Raw genomic sequence first — 18,679 nt, forward strand, 5'->3', positions numbered from 1 at the left:
TCAGATCAGTTTGGCTGGGAGCACTTTTCCAGAACATTCCCCAAAGCCAACTCGATAACCATTTCCTTGGCAGTAGCCTGCAGGATGAGAAAACAACGTAATTAGATAATCTTTTGGACAAGAGTATGGCCTTGTTTGTTGTGGCATGCAGAAGGTCCCAGGTTCAATCTCCGGCATCTCCAGTTAAAGGGACCAGACAAGTAGGGGATGTGACAGACCTCTGCCTAAGACCCTGGAGAGCCGCTGCCGGTCTGAGTAGACAATACTGACCTTCATGGACCAATGGTCTGATTCAGCATAAGGCGGCTTCAGGCTGGTTTGGGCTCCTCCCTTCTCTAAGGGCCAAACCCTCTGTTATGCAAATCTATGAATAGATTCTCCCCCAATTAATGATTTAGAGAGTCCAAAGCAAGTGCTTTGGGGAGACCTATTTATAGATTTGGGGGAGAACCTATTCATAGATTTGCATAATACCAGAGACTACTAGTTGGATGGAGGGGGGACTTTAGCACTGCTCTCCAGCACCACAAAATCCTCCTGAAAAAGCTTTCTGTGTTGCTGCTAAATGAGTTCAGAAGGGGTAACACACACACACAAAGTTTGTGAAGTTTATGGCTAGCCAAACTCTTGATGAATCATTCCGGGTTTATCTTATCAACTCTCCGCAAAGGTTAAGTGAATTTCTACAGAGTATCGAATGCACAAATCCATCATGGTCTGTAAAGGATGGAGGATTCAAATTGTTCCTTTCGGGATGGGGTGATGGTGGTTGCAAGGACGACGGAAAGGCGAATTTGTTTCCTAGGTCCTGGGGGGATCCAGGATAATAGACAGAAGAGGTCACTGTAAAATTAACAAAGCAGAAAAACTAATTTACATATTGTGACCTGCACAGATGATAATTTCTTCTTTGTAGGGGAGGCCATAAATCAGTGGTAGAGCATCTGCTTGGCATGAGAAGGTCCCAGGTTCAATCCCCATTATCTCCAGTTCAAGGGACCAGGCAAGTAGGTGATGTGAAAGACCTCTGCCTGAGACCCTGGAGAGCCATGGAGAGGGGCTGTGGTTCAGAGGTAGAGCATCTGCTTGGCACGCAGAAGGTCCCAGGTTCAATCCCCAGCATCTCCAGTTGGAGGGACTAGGCAAGTAGGTGATGTGAAAGACCTCTGCCTGAGACCCTGGAGAGCCATGGAGAGAGGCTGTGGTTCAGAGGTAGAGCATCTGCTTGGCACGCAGAAGGTCCCAGGTCCAATCCCCGGCATCTCCAGTTAGAGTGACTAGGCAAGGAGGTGATGTGAAAGACCTCCGCCTGAGACCCTGGAGAGCTGTTGCCAGTCTGAGTAAAGAATACTGACTTTGATGGACTGAGGGTCTGATTCAGTACAAGGCAGCTTCATTTGTTTAAGGTCCCAGGTTCAATCCTTGGCTTCTCCAATCAATAAGCTTGGATAGTAGGTGATTTGAAAGAAGACCCTACGCTACTGAGACCCCGGAGAGCCGCTGCTGCTCAGAGTAGACGAGTCTGACCTTAATAGACCCCAGGTCTGACTCAATATAAGGCAGCTTCGTATGTTCACTTAACCCTCTCCCTCGTGTTGACGTTTCGGTCTGAATCAAGCCCCCACGCTCTGTTACTTAAACCAACCCCCTCCCCCCCAATACCCCCCCTACATCAGGTCTCATCTTTCCTCTCTGCCCACATGGAAACACACCTGTTATAATGACTTCATCTCCATCTCGCAGAAATTTACGGGACTGGCCGTTCCCGAGGTCAATCGCTTTCGTCCCCTTCCACGACAACTCCAACATGGAACCAAAGTTCTCGGGATCCTGAACGAGGGAGCGAGGACAGATATTTATTCGGCGTCCGTTTGTTGGGTTTTTTTTAACAGCATGTGCACAGTAGCCTTGGGTGACCTGGAGAAGTGAGCTGTGGCTCACGAAAGCTCACACCCTGCTGGAAATTGTGTTAAGTCTTTAAGGCGCTACTGGACTCTTGCCCTTTTCTACTGCTGTGGTACCACCGGCCTTCGAAACCCAAGGGTGCTCTGCGGACCCAGAGAGTGCCAAAGCAAAACACCCCATCCTGATATCGATTCAGTCCATTGATGTGCTCTGCGGACCCAGAGAGTGCCAAAACAAAACACCCCACCCTGATATCGATTCAGTCCATTGATGTGCTAGGCTGATTTGTTTGGCTCTGATTTAATCCTTTGTTCTCTGGGAGAATGCCTACAGATTGCTTTTCTAGCTAATGCCTTTGAAGTCTAAGAGCAAACTGTTAAAACAAAGTAATCTATAAAGAATCCTAATCAGGGAAGTACAGGGGACAAATCTCAGCACATCAATGGCACACAGCTAATGCCATGTCCACCCCACCCCACCCTCGCATATTAGAAGACGAGTTGGTTTTTATATGCCGACTTTCTCTACCACTTAAGGGAGACATAAACCAGCTTGCAATCACCTTCTCTTCCCCTCCCCACAACAGGCACCCTGTGAGGTAGGTGGGGCTGAGAGAGCTGTGACTAGCCCAAGGTCACCCAGCTGGCTTCGTGTGTAGGAATGGAGAAACCAGGACTAGGCAAGTAGGTGATGTGAAAGACCTCTGCCTGAGACCCTGGAGAGCTATGGAGAGGGGCTGTGGCTCAGTGGTAAAGCATCTGCTTGGCATGGAGAAGGTCCCAGGTTCAGTCCCCGGCATCTCCAGTTAAAGGAACCAGGCAAGTAGGTGATGTGAAAGACCTCTGCCTGAGACCCTGGAGAGCCGCTGCTGGTTTGAGTAGACAATACAGACTTTGATGGACCTTGATGGTCTAAGTCAGTAGAATACAATCTGACCTACCATGCCCTATATATCACTGTCACAATTCGAATAGCACAGCTACAAAATTCATATAAAACCAATATAACATACTATCAAATACAAAATTGTCTAACAAACACACCCAAGTGTAATATATCCCAGTGTCTAACTTAACATTACCTATCTAAACAACAAACAAACAAAGATACATATATTTCAAGACAGTTTTTACTAATTTTATCAAGTTGCTATTAGCAGCTATAACATCTGTTCGTAAGTTTGGCCTTAGGCCTACTGTGTGTATTTTTCACACTGATGTAACTCAGTCTCATAGGAAAAGAGAAAAAGTGCAGCAATGATGCACAAGACAGACATTCTCCTCCAGAGGCACATCAAGCCTTATATTGGCATTAAAGGTTTTATATGAATTTTGTAGCTGTACTATGCAAATTGTGACACTGATTCAGCAGAAGGCAGCTTCATGTGTTCATGCGCTCATGCGATAGTGGCTACTGAAAACTCTTACAGGTCCGCTGATGGTTCCAGAGGCTAGGAGGTCCCCGGGCCGGACGTTGCAGCCGTTGACAGTGTGGTGAGCTAACTGCTGTTTCATGGTCCAGTACATGTGCTGAGGACAAAACAGAAGTGGTTTAAGGCGCTGGCCGCACCACGGCCTTTACGCAGCGGGTTTCATTCTTCCCCTGCTGATCAAAAGAGATCCGCTGTCTAAGTTAATCTTTCCTTTGAGACTCCGAACCCTTCACAGCAACTGAGGCACGTTGCTGGAACTAACATTGCTCTATGAGACTCCCTGATTTGTTCACCAGATGTACAGCACAACAGTGGGGAAGGAGGCAAGAAATCCATCATATCCTCTTCCCGCAGTAGTTCATGGCTGATAGCCAGCGTTTTTGCCCGCCTCAGTGGTGCCAGTCACACACTCTCAGCCTCGACCCTGGCAAGTATTTGGATGGGAGACCTCCAAGGAATACCAGGGGCGCGATGCGGAGGCATAAGAACACAAGAAAAGCCCTGCTGCATCAGACCGAGGCCCATCAAGTCCAGCAGTCTGTTCACACAGTGGCCAACCAGGTGCCTCTAGGAAGACCACAAGCAAGACGACTGCAGCAGCATTATCCTGCCTGGGTTCCACAGCACCTAATAAAATAGGCATGCTCCTCTGATCCTGGAGAGAATAGGTACGCATCATGACTAGTATCCATTTTGACTAGTAGCCATGAATACCCCTTTCCTCCATGAACATGTCCACTCCCCTCTTCAAGCCTTAGAACGTAAGAAAAGCCCTGCGGGGTCAGACCCAGGCCCATCAAGTCCAGCAGTCTATTCACACAGTGGCCAACCAGGTGGCTCTAGGAAGCCCACAAAACAGGATGACTGCAGCAGCACCATCCTGCCTGTGTTCCAAAGCACCTAATACAATAGGCATGCTCCTCTGATACTGGAGAGAACAGGTATGGGTCATGACTAGTATTCATTTTGACTAGTAGCCATGGATATCCTCCATGTACATGTCCACTCCCCTCTTCAAGCCTTCCAGGCAGGCAACAGCAAACCACCTCTGAACGACTCTTGCCTTGAAAACCCTACAGTGCCGCTATAAGTCAGTAGCGACTTGACAGCAAAAACCCACGCGCCATAGCGCCACAGGGCTTTCAATAACTTTATCTTGTTGTGTAGGAGTCACACAGGAAGCGCATTAACTGAAACTGCCGCAATCCCAGTCCAGTCTCAGAGAGCAGCTGCTCCGTAAGTGACAGTGTGGTGCAGTTACTAGCGGCGGGCTCATGGGGGAGCCCGGTTCAAATCCCTTCTCAGCCAAGAATTTGAATAACAGCGACCGAAACAGGGAAAAGTTTCTTACCTTAAAGTTTGAGTTGCAGATAGTAGCCGGCTTGCTCATCTCCTCTCCTGAAAAAGAGGTGGAGGATAGAGGGGAATTGGCACTGGCTCAGTGTTGCCTTTTCAATGAAACCCAAACAGCTGTGTCCAGGTAACCCTACCTGAGCAGCCTGCATAAATGCTAATTAACCCTATTGGAAAAGGTTTGCTAAATGTCCCTCATTCGTTCAGCGGCCAGGAGTCACGAGGAGGGGAAAACAGGTAACGTTTGAGATTTTGGCCCATGGGTTGGAGACAATAAAAATCTAGGTGGATCTTAACTAGGGTTGCCAACCTCCAGGTGGAGACTGGAGATCTCCTGCTATTACAACTGAGCTCCAGGCAATAGAAATCAGTTCCCCTGGAGAAAATGGACACTTTGGCAATTGGACTCTATGGCACTGAAGTCCCTCCCCTCCCCAAACCCCATCCTCCTAGGGTTCCACCCCCAAAATCTCCAGGTATTTCACAACCTGGAGCTGGCGACCCAACCTTAACATTGTTCCAGGCTTTTCTAGAGAATGCACAAGCTCATTCTGGCCAGGGATCTTTTTCCTGCAGCGGAAGAATTGGCATGTCCTTCCCTTCCCACCATAACAGGATTTGAACAAGTGTGGCCCAGAGGTTAGAGCGTCAAACCAGAGCTGGGAAGACCCGTGTTCAAATCCCTACTCAGCCATGGACGTACCCTCACAAGGTCGTCGTGAGGATTAAATGAAGGAGAAAAGCACGTACGGAGCTCCTCAAAGGAACAGTAGGATTAGAATGAGACAGGTAATATGTGTCGCATCCTGACCTGGACAGCCCAGGCTAGCCTGATCTCATCAGATCTCAGAAGCTAAACCAGGTCGGCCCTGGTTAGTACTTGGGTGGGAGACCACCAAGGAACGCCAGGGTTGCTACGCAGAGGCAGGCAATGGCAAACCACCTCTGAACGCCTCTTGCCTTGAACACCCGATGAGGGTGCCATGTCGGCTGCGACTTGGCAGCGTTTCCCGCCACCATCCCTGACCTTCTGTCGGACCCAAAATGTGATAGAGGGCGTACAGTACCTTTAATAGAGACAAAGAGGTTGATATCAAATGTATACGGCTGGTCATCACAGAGGTAGGGCAGAGGTCTGGGATCCTGAAAGAACAGAAGTAGCGTTATAGCCGCTGTACAGAATGATTGATTTAGGGTATTCTTATTTCACCCTTTCCCCAAGGAGCTCAGAGCAGGCATGCTGCTCTGTGCCCCTTCAGTTTATCCCCAACAACCCTGTAAGGTACATTAGGCTGAAAGAGGGTGACTGGCCCAGGGTCACCCACCAAGTTTTTTTATTTTATATTATATTTATTTATTTTAGATGATAATGAATACAAAAGATAAAACCGATAAAAAAGAGTGGAGATTACCGCTACACATAGAAATATCTAGCGAATTCAAAACAAGGACTGGTTTAAACAGAATAAAATAAACATACACAATATAACATATGGTACAAAATAAGTTGACTACTTCGAAAACATTACAAGCTACCAAAATAGTTTATCTAGTAGTCCAATGTATCAAAAAAAATTAAAATCAATAAATGGTATAGGATGATTTCTATAATCCCTATAATTGTTTCTATCCATCTCTAAAGACAAAGGTCCCCTGTGCAAGTACCGGGTCATTCCTGACCCATGGGGTGGCGTCACATCCCGACGTTTCCTAGGCAGACTTTGTTTACGGGGTGGTTTGCCAGTGCCTTCCCCAGTCGTCTTCCCTTTACCCCCAGCAATCTGGGTACTTATTTCACCGACCTCGGAAGGATGGACTGCTGAGTCGACCTCGAGCCGGCGACCTGAGACAGACTTCCGTCGGGATCGAACCCAGGTCGTGAGCAGAGCTTGGACTGTAGTACTGCAGCTCACCACTCTGCGCCACGGGGCTCTTATCCATCTCTACAGATCTTAAAATTTCTAGATGATCTAAATGATTACATTATGTGGGTAAATAGATTATATTTTCCTGCTTAACATTAAAAAGTTATGACCTGTTTATAATGTCTAAATGATATACCCACCAAGTTTTTGTTTAGCTCCGAGAGGGTATTGAAACTGGCTCTCCCAGATCCTAATCTAACACTCTAACCCAGGGGTCCCCAACCTTTTAAAGCCTGCGGGCACATTAGGAATTCAGACACGGGGGCCTCGGATGGAGATTGCCCACGCTTTACTATCTTGGTGAGACGAGAGAGGGGAGGTTGCCTCCGATGCACGTCTCGAATTGAGTGCCGAGTGTGGCGGTTCGGTAGACATCGCCCTGCCCGAAAGACGAGAGACGCCCGCTCGCGCTCGGCTGACCTGGGCAGGGTTTGGCAGGGCAAACGGCTGCAGCGCCTCCATCGTGACCACCCACGGAGAGACGGTCGTTCCAAAGCTCTTGCCCAAAAATGGGCCCAGCGGAACATATTCCCACTTCTGAATGTCACGAGCTGGAAGAGGGGAGAAGATGACAACAGTACTATTATACTGGCAGGCAAATAGAGATGAATAGATATAACTATAGACATCACAGAAATAACTAAACGAGGTTATACATTCTCTCTGTCCCTTATTTCCTTCTCAATACGACCCTCTCTTTGAATCATAGATTTGGAAGGGACCACCAGGGTCATCTAGTCCAACCCCCTGCACAATGCATGAAATTCACAACTACCTCTTCCCCACACACCCCAGTGATCCCCCGCACTCCACGCCCAGAAGATGGCCAAGATGCCCTCCCTCTCATGATCTGCCTAAGCTCATAGAATCAGCATGGCTGACAGATGGCCATCTAGCCCCTTCTTAAAAACCTCCAGGGAAGGAGAGCTCACCACCTCCCGAGGAAGCCTGTTCCACTGAGGAACCGTTCAGACTGTTAGAAAATTCTTCCGAATGTCTAGACGGAAACTCTTTTGATTTAATTTCAACCCGTTGGTCCTGGTCCGACCTTCTGAGGCAACAGAAAACAATTCGGCACCATCCTCTATATAACAGCCCTTCTTCTTCCCGGAGGACTGAAGGTCCTCTTACCGCTCCAGTCGTTCATGAGAACCATCCCGAAGATGTGCTTGTGAGCTTCGTGGATGGGAATGGCCTCTCCGAGCCTGTTTCCAGGGCCCACAAAGAATGCCTGAAAAGAAGCAGAAGAGGAACTCAAAACAGTAGGAATTGCAGGTTGGAGGTTTCTGGCCCTCTCCTCAATCACCTGGATAGCACTAGAACCCAATCCCACTTTCACACAAGCTTGGCCTTAGCTTGCATATCCAAAGTTTAGAGGTGCCAACTCTGGGTTGGGAAATTCCTCGAGATTTGGGGGTGGAATCTGGGGAAGGGGGGTTTGGGAAGGGGAGGGACCAGTGCCGGATTTACGTATAAGCTAAACAAGCTATAGCTTAGAGCCCCACTCTCTTGGGGCCCCCCAAAAAAATTTAAAGGAAAAAAAACCTGGATGTACATTTCCAAAATCAACAATTACTTTGATAAAATGCATATTTTGTGATGTGCAAATGGCTTTAGATACCTATTAGGTCCATAAATTACCATATAGCATATATTCAACACAAAAAACAGCGACAATTTGTTGTTGGCAAAGGACAGCTGGACATATAAAGGGCCCCATTACCTTCAATAGCTTAGGGACTCATCAAACCTAAATCCGACCCTGGAATCCACCTTCCAAAGCAGTCAGTTTTCTGCAGAGGAACTGATCTCTGTCATCCGCTGACCATCTCTGGGAGATACCCATGCCCCACTTGGAGGTTAGCAACTATAGCCAAATTTAAGGCTGGACACATTCCCATGTGTCCCAGAAGAAGATAATCCCTTTCCTCTATAGTCAATTTCAGCTTTCTCCTTGTGCTGTTTCGGTGAATATTTAAGCAATGTAGCTCATACTGTTAAACTAACTTGTACAAATGGATTCCTTCATAAGATTATTTAAACCTAAGGGGGAAAGGGTGTGAAAGTTAGACAATGAAGAAAACTGACAGGAAGAAAGTTGACTCCTTTGAAATGTGGTGTTGGAGGAGAGGGTTACGGATACCGTGGACTACCCAAAAGACAAACCAGTGGGTTCTAGATCAAATCAAGCCTGAACAGTCCCTAGATGCTAAAATGACTAAACTGAGGCTATCGTACATTGGTCACGTTATGAGAAGACAAGACTCACTGGAAAAGACAATAATGCTAGGAAAAGGTGAAGGCAGCAGGAAAAGAGGAAGACCCAACATGAGATGGAGTGACTCAGTCAAGGAAGCCACGGCCCTTACTTTGCAAGACCTGAGCAAGGCTGTTAAGGATGTTTGGAGGACATTCATTCATAGGGTCGCCATGAGTCAGAAGCGACTTGACGGCACTTAACACACACACACACACACACACACACACACACACACACACACACGAGGGAAAGGTAATGGAGGGGAAAAGGGGTGCATGGGTATAAAGAAATAATCTACCATTTTTACATTCCTGCTAGAGGTAGGATATAGAGATAACGCTATTTACTGGTACTATGCATCAGAAAATGATAGTTTATGCTTATTGTTAGAATTAAGGTTATCAATTTATATTGAGGTATCCAAGAGTATCTGATTACTTATTATCCAGCAAGTGTTTTTAAATATCTTGTGAAACTCAGCACTCTACAAGAGAATAGTAAATTTTCTAAAGGGCATTATAAAGATCTCGTTTCAGAGTTTAAGAGGTGAGACTGAAGTTGATAAAGTTATTTTTAAATATCTTGCTGTCTTATTTTAAATATCTTGCTGTTTTAAATACCTTGTTTTTAAATATCTTGCAAATATCTTGTTGTTTTTAAATATCTTGCAAATATCTTGTTGTTTTTAAATATCTTGCAAAACTCAGCACTCTACAAGAGAATAGTAAATTTTTTAAAGGGCATCGTAAAGATCTAGTTTCAGAGTTTAAGGGGTGAGTCTGAAGTTGATATATGAATGTATTACTCTGTTAAAGCTTGAACACAGGCGTGGTTTGTTTCCCCCTCTTTTCCCCCTTTTTGTTTCTGTATCCTATTATACATAACAAAAATTATTATTAAAAAAGAAGAAAAAGAAATATTCTCCTACCATTTCTAACTCGATATCCAGAAGCTTGCAGGCACCAAACACCGGAGGTTGAGCTGGAATTGAAACAGGAAGAAACCACCAGTAAGCCCATTCTGACCCAGAAGGAAATGCAACAGAGATTTAAAATACCTGATGGACACATGAAGCTGCTGTATACTGAATCAGACCATCAAGGTCCATCAGAGTCAGTATCGTCTACTCAGACGGGCAGCGGTTCTCCAGGGTCTCAGGCAGGGGTCTTTCACAACACCGACTTGCCCAGTCTCTTTAACTGGAGATGCCCGGGATTGAACCTGGGACCTTCTGCATGCCAAGCAGATGCTCTACCACTGAGCCACGGCCCCCTCCCCTTGCTGTGCATACATCGATTAATTGCCGTTTGTGCAAGTGAAAGCACGTTCCAGGGGGAATGGGAGGAAACTCACCGTCATCGGGCCTCATCTGCCCCATCGGCCTCCGAATCGGGATGCCGGATACGACGACGGAAGAAGCACGGCCGTGGTAGCCAACGGGCAAGTGCAGCCTTGGAAAAGAAAAACGCTTATCAGCTTGATACCTACGTCAAATTTTATTGAACGATACAACAGTACAGTAGCTTGATACCGACACATCGCAAAGCTACGGAGCCATGGTTAGATGGCGAAAACAAGGTTTGGGTCTCAGTTACAAACCCCGGGCTGCTTCCCTGCCCTTCACACCCTCTGCAGGGACCCAGCTGGTATCCTCCCCCCCCCCACTTTTCTGTTTAAATAAGATTTTTACCTTTTTTTTAATAGATAAAAAAGGGGGGAAGAGAAACTGCAAGTCATATCATGATCGCAGTTACAATTAAATTGATCACACCGAACAGAAAAGACAATAAATATTTTAATATTTAAATTAAGAGATGATAGATTTTAATTGTTTTATTGTATGAACTGTTGTAACCCGCCCTAAGCCCGGCTTCGGTTGGGAATTGAGGGAGGGCTAGAAATCAAATAAATAAACAAATACACCAATGGTTAAATAATGAACAATATATAACAAAAGGCAATAGTAGTTAGGGTATCGAACTAGGATCTGGGAGACTCAGGTTCGAATCCCTTCTCCGCCATAGAAGCTTGCTGGGTGACCTTGGGCCAGTCGCATGCTCAGCCTAACCTACCCCACAAGGTTGCTGCAAAGATAAAATGGAGAAGTGGAGAAAGTTGTATATGCCACTCTAAAGTTGTGAAACCAAACGCCGCCTCTGGGCAACACGTACTGACCAGTTAGGCATCAGCGCATTCTCCTTCCCTCTGAACATGATCCCAACGTTGGTGGCGTGTTGCCAGGAGGAATAGAAATCGGTGTAGTCTCCTAGAAGGAGTAAGTTTGAAAAGATGCAATTAATGGTTTTACTATATTACTTAGCGAGTTATAGAAACTAGTTTTAATATCTTTATATTACATTGTTAATAAGTATTTCATTATAAAAACTGTTTAGACACTTCGTCGGATGTCGGATGAAGGGTCACTTTTTTAAGGTGGGTGGAGGGTGAAGGGGTATCTTTTTGGATTTTATAATTTAGTAATCATGAATGTAATAATTAGTATATAAAGATACTCTTTTGTATTTTCTTTTTGTATTTTTTAATATATTAATTTTATTGTATTTGTTTGTTTTGTTTTGTGTTTTAAAAATTAATAAAAATTTATTTAAAAAAAGAAAAGATGCAATTAATGGCACAGGGCGGTTTGTGCGAACCCTGAAACTTTTACGGAGCCCTGAAAAGCTGCTGAAAAAACTAAATAAAATAGGGTCGTCGTCCCCCCATGAAAGTATACTAGGGGTGCCGGGTCCCTCTTTGCCACCGGCGGGAGGTTTTGGGGGTGGAGCCTGAGGAGGGTGGGGTTTGGGGAGGGGAGGGACTTCAATGCCATAGAGTCCAATTGCCAAATAAGCCTTTTTCTCCAGGGGAACTGATCTCTATCGGCTGGTGATCGGTTGTAAAAGCAGGAGATCTCCAGCTAGTACCTGGAGGTTGGCAACCCTAGAGTATACGAAGGCTATGAAACTAACTGCGAGGGGGGGCATTCGATGGGAGTGCTGAGCTTTTACAATGATGCTAAAGCCTCCAGAAAACAGATAACTGCAGTCTGCTTCCCCAGGAATTTGCCTTCTCATCTTGTAAAATGGAAAAAAAAACCCACATAAAAAAAAAACATTAAAAAAAAGGGTCTGATTCTGTATTGCATACATTTGCTGCCCTCCGATGGCCATTGTGGGAAATGATTGAAATGTCGGTTAATATAAACTTAAAATACTTTAATGATTCTGCTCAAATGACCAATAGGTCTTGAGCAGGACCACACAGTTAATTATGACCGCCCCCTTACTGGATTTTGGCTCTTTTGGCCAAGTAGCCGGGTGATCAAAATGGGAGTTAAAGTGCATTTAAATTGAACTCCAGACTTTTCAAAACATGGAACAGTTTCCTGACGTTGCAGGGTGGCTGTACACATGAAGCTGCCTTTACTGAATCAGACCCTTGGTGCATCAAAGTCAGTATTGTCTACTCAGACTGGCAGCGGCTCACCAGGGTCTCAGGCAGGGGTCTTTCACATCACCTACTTGCCTGGTCCCTTTAACTGGAGATGCCGGGGATTGAACCTGGGACCTTCTGCTTGCCAAGCAGAGGCTCTACCACTGAGCCACAGCCCCGCCCCTAAAAGAGTACATGAACACATTAAGCTGCCTTATACTGAATCAAACCCTTGGACCATCAGTATCGTCTACTCAGACCGGCAGCAGCTCTCCAGGATCTCAGGCAGAGGTCTTTCACATCACCTGCTTGTCTAGTCCCTTTTAACTGGAGATGCCGGGGATTGAACCTGGGACCTTCTGCATGCCAAGCAGATGCTCTACCACTGAGCCACAGCCCCTCTCCGGTTAGACTGTAGCGGTTAGACTGTCAGACTAGAATCTGGGAGGCGCGGGTTCAAATCCCTATGCCCTGGAAGCTTGTTGGGTGATCCTGAGCCACCCACACATTCTCACCCTAACCTCCCTCACAGGGCTGTTGTGAGGATAAAATGAAGAGGGGGAGGATGTCGTGAGCCACTTTGCATCCCTATTAGGGAGAAAGGCAGGGGTATAAATGAAGTAAATAAATGAATATTTTACTGTGTCGTGGTTCAGGTGCGGCACCAAGCCAACTTGGGTGGCGTCTGAATGAGTCTGGAAGGGGCTTTGGCCTGAAGGGTTCCTCCTTGCCTCATGCATGACCGCTGCATTGTTTATTGTGTGTATGATACTGTCACTTTTTGCGTACCCTAATTTTGTAATGCGATCCTATGCATTGTTTGCCCGTATTATGCTTTATTGCATTGCTGTTTAACTGCGAAATCCACCGCGGGTCTCCGCGAGAAAGGTGGAATAGAAATGAAGTAGGCAAGAAGACACTAGCATTGTACTAACTTATCCTCTGGTGTGCTAATTTTCTACTTGCCTGGTGTAGTGGTTAAGAGCGGTGGCTTGGAGCAGTGAACTCTGATCTGGAGAACCAGGTTTGATTCCCCACCCCTCCACATGAGCGGCGGAGGCTAATCTGGTGAACCGGGTTGGTTTCCCCACGTGAAGCCAGCTGGGTGACCTTGGGCTAGTCACAGATCTATTAAGAACTCTCTCAGCCCCACCTACCTCACAGGGTGCCTGTTGTGGGAGGGGAAGGGGATTGTAAGACGGTTTGATTCTCCCTCAGCATCTCCTTCCCTGGAGGTTTTTAAGAAGAGGTTAGATGGCCATCTGTCAGCAATGCTGAATTTATGACCTTAAGCAGATGATGAGAGGGAGGGCATCTTGGCCACCTTCTGGGCATGGAGGTCACTGGGGGTGTGGGGGGGAGGAAGTTGTGAATTTCCTGCATTGTGCAGGGGGTTGGACTAGATGACCTTGGTGGTCCCTTCCAACTCTATGATTCTGTTATTCTAACCTGTCCCCTGGTGTGCTAGCTTTCTACTTGCAGGGAACTTCTAACCTGTCCCCTGGTGTGCTAGCTTTTTACTTGCATGGAGTGTCTGGTTTTTATTTTACGTTGGAGAGCCTTCAAAACTGGAACTGCCCCAGCTGCAGTCTGAAGTGATACAGTCAAAACTTGAACCGCTTTAAGATTTCTACATTCTGCTGCACACTTGGGCTGGGCTAGTGTCAGAGCCGTGATTTCTCCCGCCGGGAAACTTAGCGCAGAGGACTTCTCTTTTGAAAGCAATGAAGGTGTTTTATGCATGGTCGCTGAACCCTCCTTTATTCCCTGTTTCAGCCAGGATCAAATTTTTGGGTATGCACGTTACCTCCTTCCCTGGAAGCTCAACGCTGCTTCAACGCAAAACGAACCTGGCTTTTCCCATTCCTCTTCTTGCCCGAATTAAACCATGGATCCTGGCTCATTCCGGAATCACTGAGCGAGCGTACAACTTTCTCGGGTTGAACGCCCGACCCTTTTCCAAACCCCTCTTCAAGGCAGCATGATGATAGCCAAACAGGGAAAGCACAAAAGATTGGCTTCACTCACAGCCGATCACGAAGCAGTGTGTAAAGAGGCAGGGATTCAAGTGCTTCCTGCTACCTTGGAGCTCTGCTTGGGAGACTGCTTTTCTGTATTCATGCCTCCATTAGCACACAGTTTCGTCCCTGATCATTCCAGCCAATGCATACAGTTTCCCCCAACCCGGGTTACTTTGATCCTGGCTGAAACGGGGAATAAAGGAGGTTTAAGGGAAGTATTTTTTCACCCAACGCATAGTTAAATTGTGGAACTCCCTGCCCCAGGATGTGGTGATGGCTGCCAGCTTGGAGGGCTTTAAGAGGGGACATGTTCATGGAGGAGAGGGGTATTCATGGCTATTAGCTGGAATGGATGCTGGTCATGCTGCATACCTGTTCTCTCTAGTATCAGAGGAACATGCCTATTATTTTGGGTGCGGTGGAACACGGGCAGGATGGTGCTGCTGCAGTCGTCTTGTTTGTGGGCTTCCTAGAGGCACCTGGTTGGCCACTGTGTGAGCAGACTGCTGGACTTGATGGGCCTTGGTCTGATCCATCAGGGTCTTTCATATGTTCTTATGCATAAATGACCGAAGAGGAAAGGACGGGTAGGTGGGAAATTCACGATGCTTACCTATCTCAGCAGGAAGGTGCATGACAGCGGAAGCTCGAGGTACGAACGCCCTGAGGAACAGAGAAAGAAACGATGACGTGTTTACTACCTCCGAAGAAGAAGAAAAACCCGAGGCAGATAAGAAAGAAATGTTGTACACAAATTGGTGGAAGCAACCCAGCAGGGCCTTGCTGGGCTTGGCTCCCAGTTTTGCAGAGCAGGGCTAGAACCCAGACCAGGGTCTGAAAATCTGGGACAGAGATAGTGGATTTTGACCACTGAGGCAGGACAATCTCATGCATGGAAGTCCAAGTCACTGAGGAAGAGGGAGACCCGACAGCAGGCAGGATAAAATTTGCGGGTACCCAACACGCATTTATAACATCAACGATGCGGTGTAGGACTAGGAAGGTTAGACCCAGGTTTGAATCCCGGCTGTCCATTGGGAGCTTGCTGGGTGACCTTAAGCCAGTCACATTCTCTCAACCCAACCTACCTCACAGGGTTGTTGTGAGAATAAAGTAGTGGAGGGGAAAACCAAGGGTGCTGCCCTAAACTCCACAGAGGAGGGGTGGTCTAAGATGGCATTCGCTGGATAGACGTGTGTGAGCCAGAGTATTTGATTTGCTAATTTTTGAGGCTGAATATGCTCTATATGCCAAAATTCTGCAAAACAAATTCTGCAAAAAAAAGAATAGTCAAGTTCTGCAACCCTGTGTTAATATAACTTCCATGGGTTCTCTGACATTGCAAAGTTTTTTCCGCTTGTGTGTTTGTGGGGTGTGCAAGGCATGAGAGCTTCATCCTCTGCAGGAAATATTATTTAGTCACTTCTCTGGTTTTTGAAATTTCAGGAGGAATCGCAAGGGTTGCCAACCTCCAGGTGGCGGCTAGAGATCTCCCGCTATTATAACTGATCTCCGGGAGACGGAGATCAATTCCCCTGGAGAAGATGGCCGCTTTGGCAATCGGACTCTATGGCATTATACTCCACTGAAGTCCCTCCTTCCCTTCTCAGGCTCCACCCCCAAAATCTCCAGGTATTTCCCAACCCAGAGCTGGCAACCCTAGAAATATCTTTGCCGCCACAGGGGTTTGAAACTTAAAAACCAAAACAAATCTGAACATCTTTGACAGCCGAATCCCAAGACCACGGCTAAATTCCACAGCTTTTCCGTGTTCCCGCAGAATCCCAGCCAACACGTGGTCAACCCTGGCTTTCCCCAAGTTCTTTTACCTTTTGCGTAATTCCACATTATCTCTCAGCATCGGCTCGTTGGCAGAGAGCAGCTTTTGGAGAAACGCCCTGGCTTCCCTCCACGCTTCCCAGCCCAGTCCCATGAAATGGTTCAGGGTCGGCTGCAAAGGAAGGGAAAATGAGAGCCCGTGCATTCTCTTCCCTTACCTATGCGTGCACTTGGGCATTGTCCGTGAGTAGGGTTGCCAACCTCCAGGTACTAGCTGGAGACCTCCTGCTGTTACAACTGATCTCCAGAGGATAGAGATCAGTTCACCCAGAGAAAATGGCCACGTTGGCAATTGGACTCTATGGCATTGAGGTCCCTCCCCAAACCCCACCCTACTCAGGCTCCGCCCGCAAAACGTCCGCCGGTGGCGAAGAGGGACCTGGCAACCGTAAGGGACTATCATTCAGCAAGATGGTGCCTGCTTTGCACGCAGAAGGCCTCCGGCTTCGATCCCCAGTTTAAAGGATCAGTTATTTTATTTTATTTTGGACTTATACCCCGCCCCTCCCCTGGATCACAGGGCCCAGGGTGGCTCACAACAGCTCAATAAAAAACCAATCAAGACCAATAAAACATACAAAATCTTTAAAAGATGGTAAAATAGTATCCTATCAAACATCAAAATAAAGTTAGGAGATGATATGAAAGATGAGAGCCGGAGATATCCACAGCCTATCAGTATTGACATTACTGGCCATATTTCGCTTCAGGGTAGGGCCATAGCTTAGTGGCAGAGCACTGCTTTGTATGCAGAAGGTGCCAAGTTCAGTGCCCAGCATCTCCACTAATAGATGATGGCAAGACCTCTGCCTGAGAGAGCCCCATATGGTGTAATGGTTAAGAGCGGTGGATTCTAATCTGGACAACCGGGTTTGATTCCCCACTCCTCCACATGAGCGGTGGACTCTAATCATAGAAACATAGAGTTGGAAGGGACCACCAGGGTCATCTAGTCCAACCCCCGGCACAAGGCAGGAAATTCACAACTACATCCCCCACACAATCCCAGTGACCCCTACTCCATGCCCAGAAGATGGCCAAAATGCCCGCCCTCTCATGATCTGCCTAAGGTCATAGAATCAGCGCTGCTGACAGATGGCCATCTAGCCTCTGCTTAAAAACCTCCACGGAAGGAGAGCTCCCCCCCTCCCCCCGAGGAAGCCTGTTCCCCAGAAAAACTGCTCTGTTAGACCATTCTTCCTAATGTCTAGACGGAAACTCTTGATTTAATTTCAACCCGTTGGTGAACCGGGTTGGTTTCCCCATTCCTACACTTGAAGCCTGCTGGGTGACCTTGGGCTAGTCACACAGAGCTCTCTCAGCCCCACCTACCTCACAAGGTGTCTGTTGTGGGGAGAGGAAGGGAAGGAGGCTGTAAGCTGGTTTGATCCTCCTTAAAAGGTAGAGAAAGTTGCCATATAAAAACCAACTCTTCTTCTTCGACGACATGCCACCAATCAGAGTAGGCAATACGGATGCATTCCTAGGGCATTCCAGTATCTCAGGCACCAAAGGTCACTTATCTGGGTTTGCGTGGTCTCGCCACTGACCACCCTGCTTCTCCATTCCTCACCGATAACCTCCCAAAGACCAACCTAGTCATCACCTGGTTAAATACCTGGTCAAAGACATGGTGATGTTTCGAAAGGATCGGTCCATCGAAAAGGTGTTTCACAGCACTGAGATCCAGCACTTGGTTGCCGATGGCTACTCCAATCCTACGCCTGGGCTGCAAGGAAAGGTCAAAAATCCCAGATAAGTTAGCACCAAATTTCTATGAAAAATGGAAATTATTTTATAATTATGTTGAAATTTAAAAAGAACAATAATAAAATAACAAAGTAGATACTGACAAAAGTCAAGGATACCCAATCTAATTTTAAATTTAGAGAATAATCTTGACCATCGAGATAAAACAGCGGAGAAATGTTCAGAAATAATTCTGATGGCAGAGTTATAACAGAGATATTCAATGTGTTTAATAGCCTATAAAATGGCCATTTTAAGAATACGGTATATCATAAGCTTTAACATCTTCTTTATCTTATAACAAGAGTGCATATTTGACCACAAAATGGTGTAGAATCTCCTTTTTCCTTCTGTAACCTTCCTTTATTTATTTATTTATTTTTACCTAACTTTATTTCATTTTATTGGAGAACAGCAACTAAAAAAAGCAGGAAACAAAAGGCAATCTTCATGATTTAAAATACAATATATCTATATACTACAGCTTATTTCTTTGTCTTCATATTCATCGTTCGGTCCTGACTGAGCACAACACATTCCCCTTTCTCGCCTTTATTTATAAAATTCTCTATTTTGTTTATAGTTTGTGACCATAACTCAACTCAACTTATTGCATCTCTATTTTTCTGAAATGTTGTTCACTTAATTAAAGCATATATTTCTTTAACTTTAACCATCCATTCCTCTATCTTTGGAGTCGATTTTTGATTCCAATGTCTGGCAAAGGTCGTTCTAGCAGCAGTTATCGTATGTAACCCCATTC

General features: G+C 46.3%; 1 protein-coding gene across 1 annotated transcript; it reads right to left on the minus strand.

Annotated features, from left to right (window-relative positions):
- Positions 1 to 17,890, minus strand: FAH (fumarylacetoacetate hydrolase). Its single transcript, XM_056866129.1, has 13 exons — positions 17,786 to 17,890; positions 16,158 to 16,279; positions 14,942 to 14,991; positions 11,051 to 11,141; positions 10,229 to 10,326; positions 9,804 to 9,856; positions 7,747 to 7,846; positions 7,036 to 7,166; positions 5,758 to 5,833; positions 4,689 to 4,735; positions 3,333 to 3,434; positions 1,713 to 1,830; positions 1 to 77 (listed from the first exon to the last, which is right to left on the minus strand). The coding sequence occupies exons 2-13, from the start codon at positions 16,259 to 16,261 to the stop codon at positions 1 to 3; spliced, it is 1,047 nt and encodes a 348-aa protein (XP_056722107.1). The 5' UTR covers positions 16,262 to 16,279; positions 17,786 to 17,890.
- Positions 17,891 to 18,679: the final 789 nt, after the last annotated feature.

The sequence above is a fragment of the Euleptes europaea genome, chromosome 20 (genome assembly GCF_029931775.1).
Source record: "Euleptes europaea isolate rEulEur1 chromosome 20, rEulEur1.hap1, whole genome shotgun sequence".
Lineage (NCBI taxonomy): Eukaryota > Metazoa > Chordata > Lepidosauria > Squamata > Sphaerodactylidae > Euleptes > Euleptes europaea.

Coding starts and splice junctions, on each gene's coding strand:
- FAH (XM_056866129.1), bottom strand. CDS start 16,261: ATGGGACTGGGCTGGGAAGCGTGGAGGGAAGCCAGGGCGTTTCTCCAA. Junction 4,736..5,757: donor CCTCTTTGTCTCTATTAAAG/GTACTGTACGCC, acceptor CCTCTTTTTCAG/GAGAGGAGATGAGCAAGCCG. Junction 3,435..4,688: donor TCTGCAACTCAAACTTTAAG/GTAAGAAACTTT, acceptor TTTTGTCCTCAG/CACATGTACTGGACCATGAA.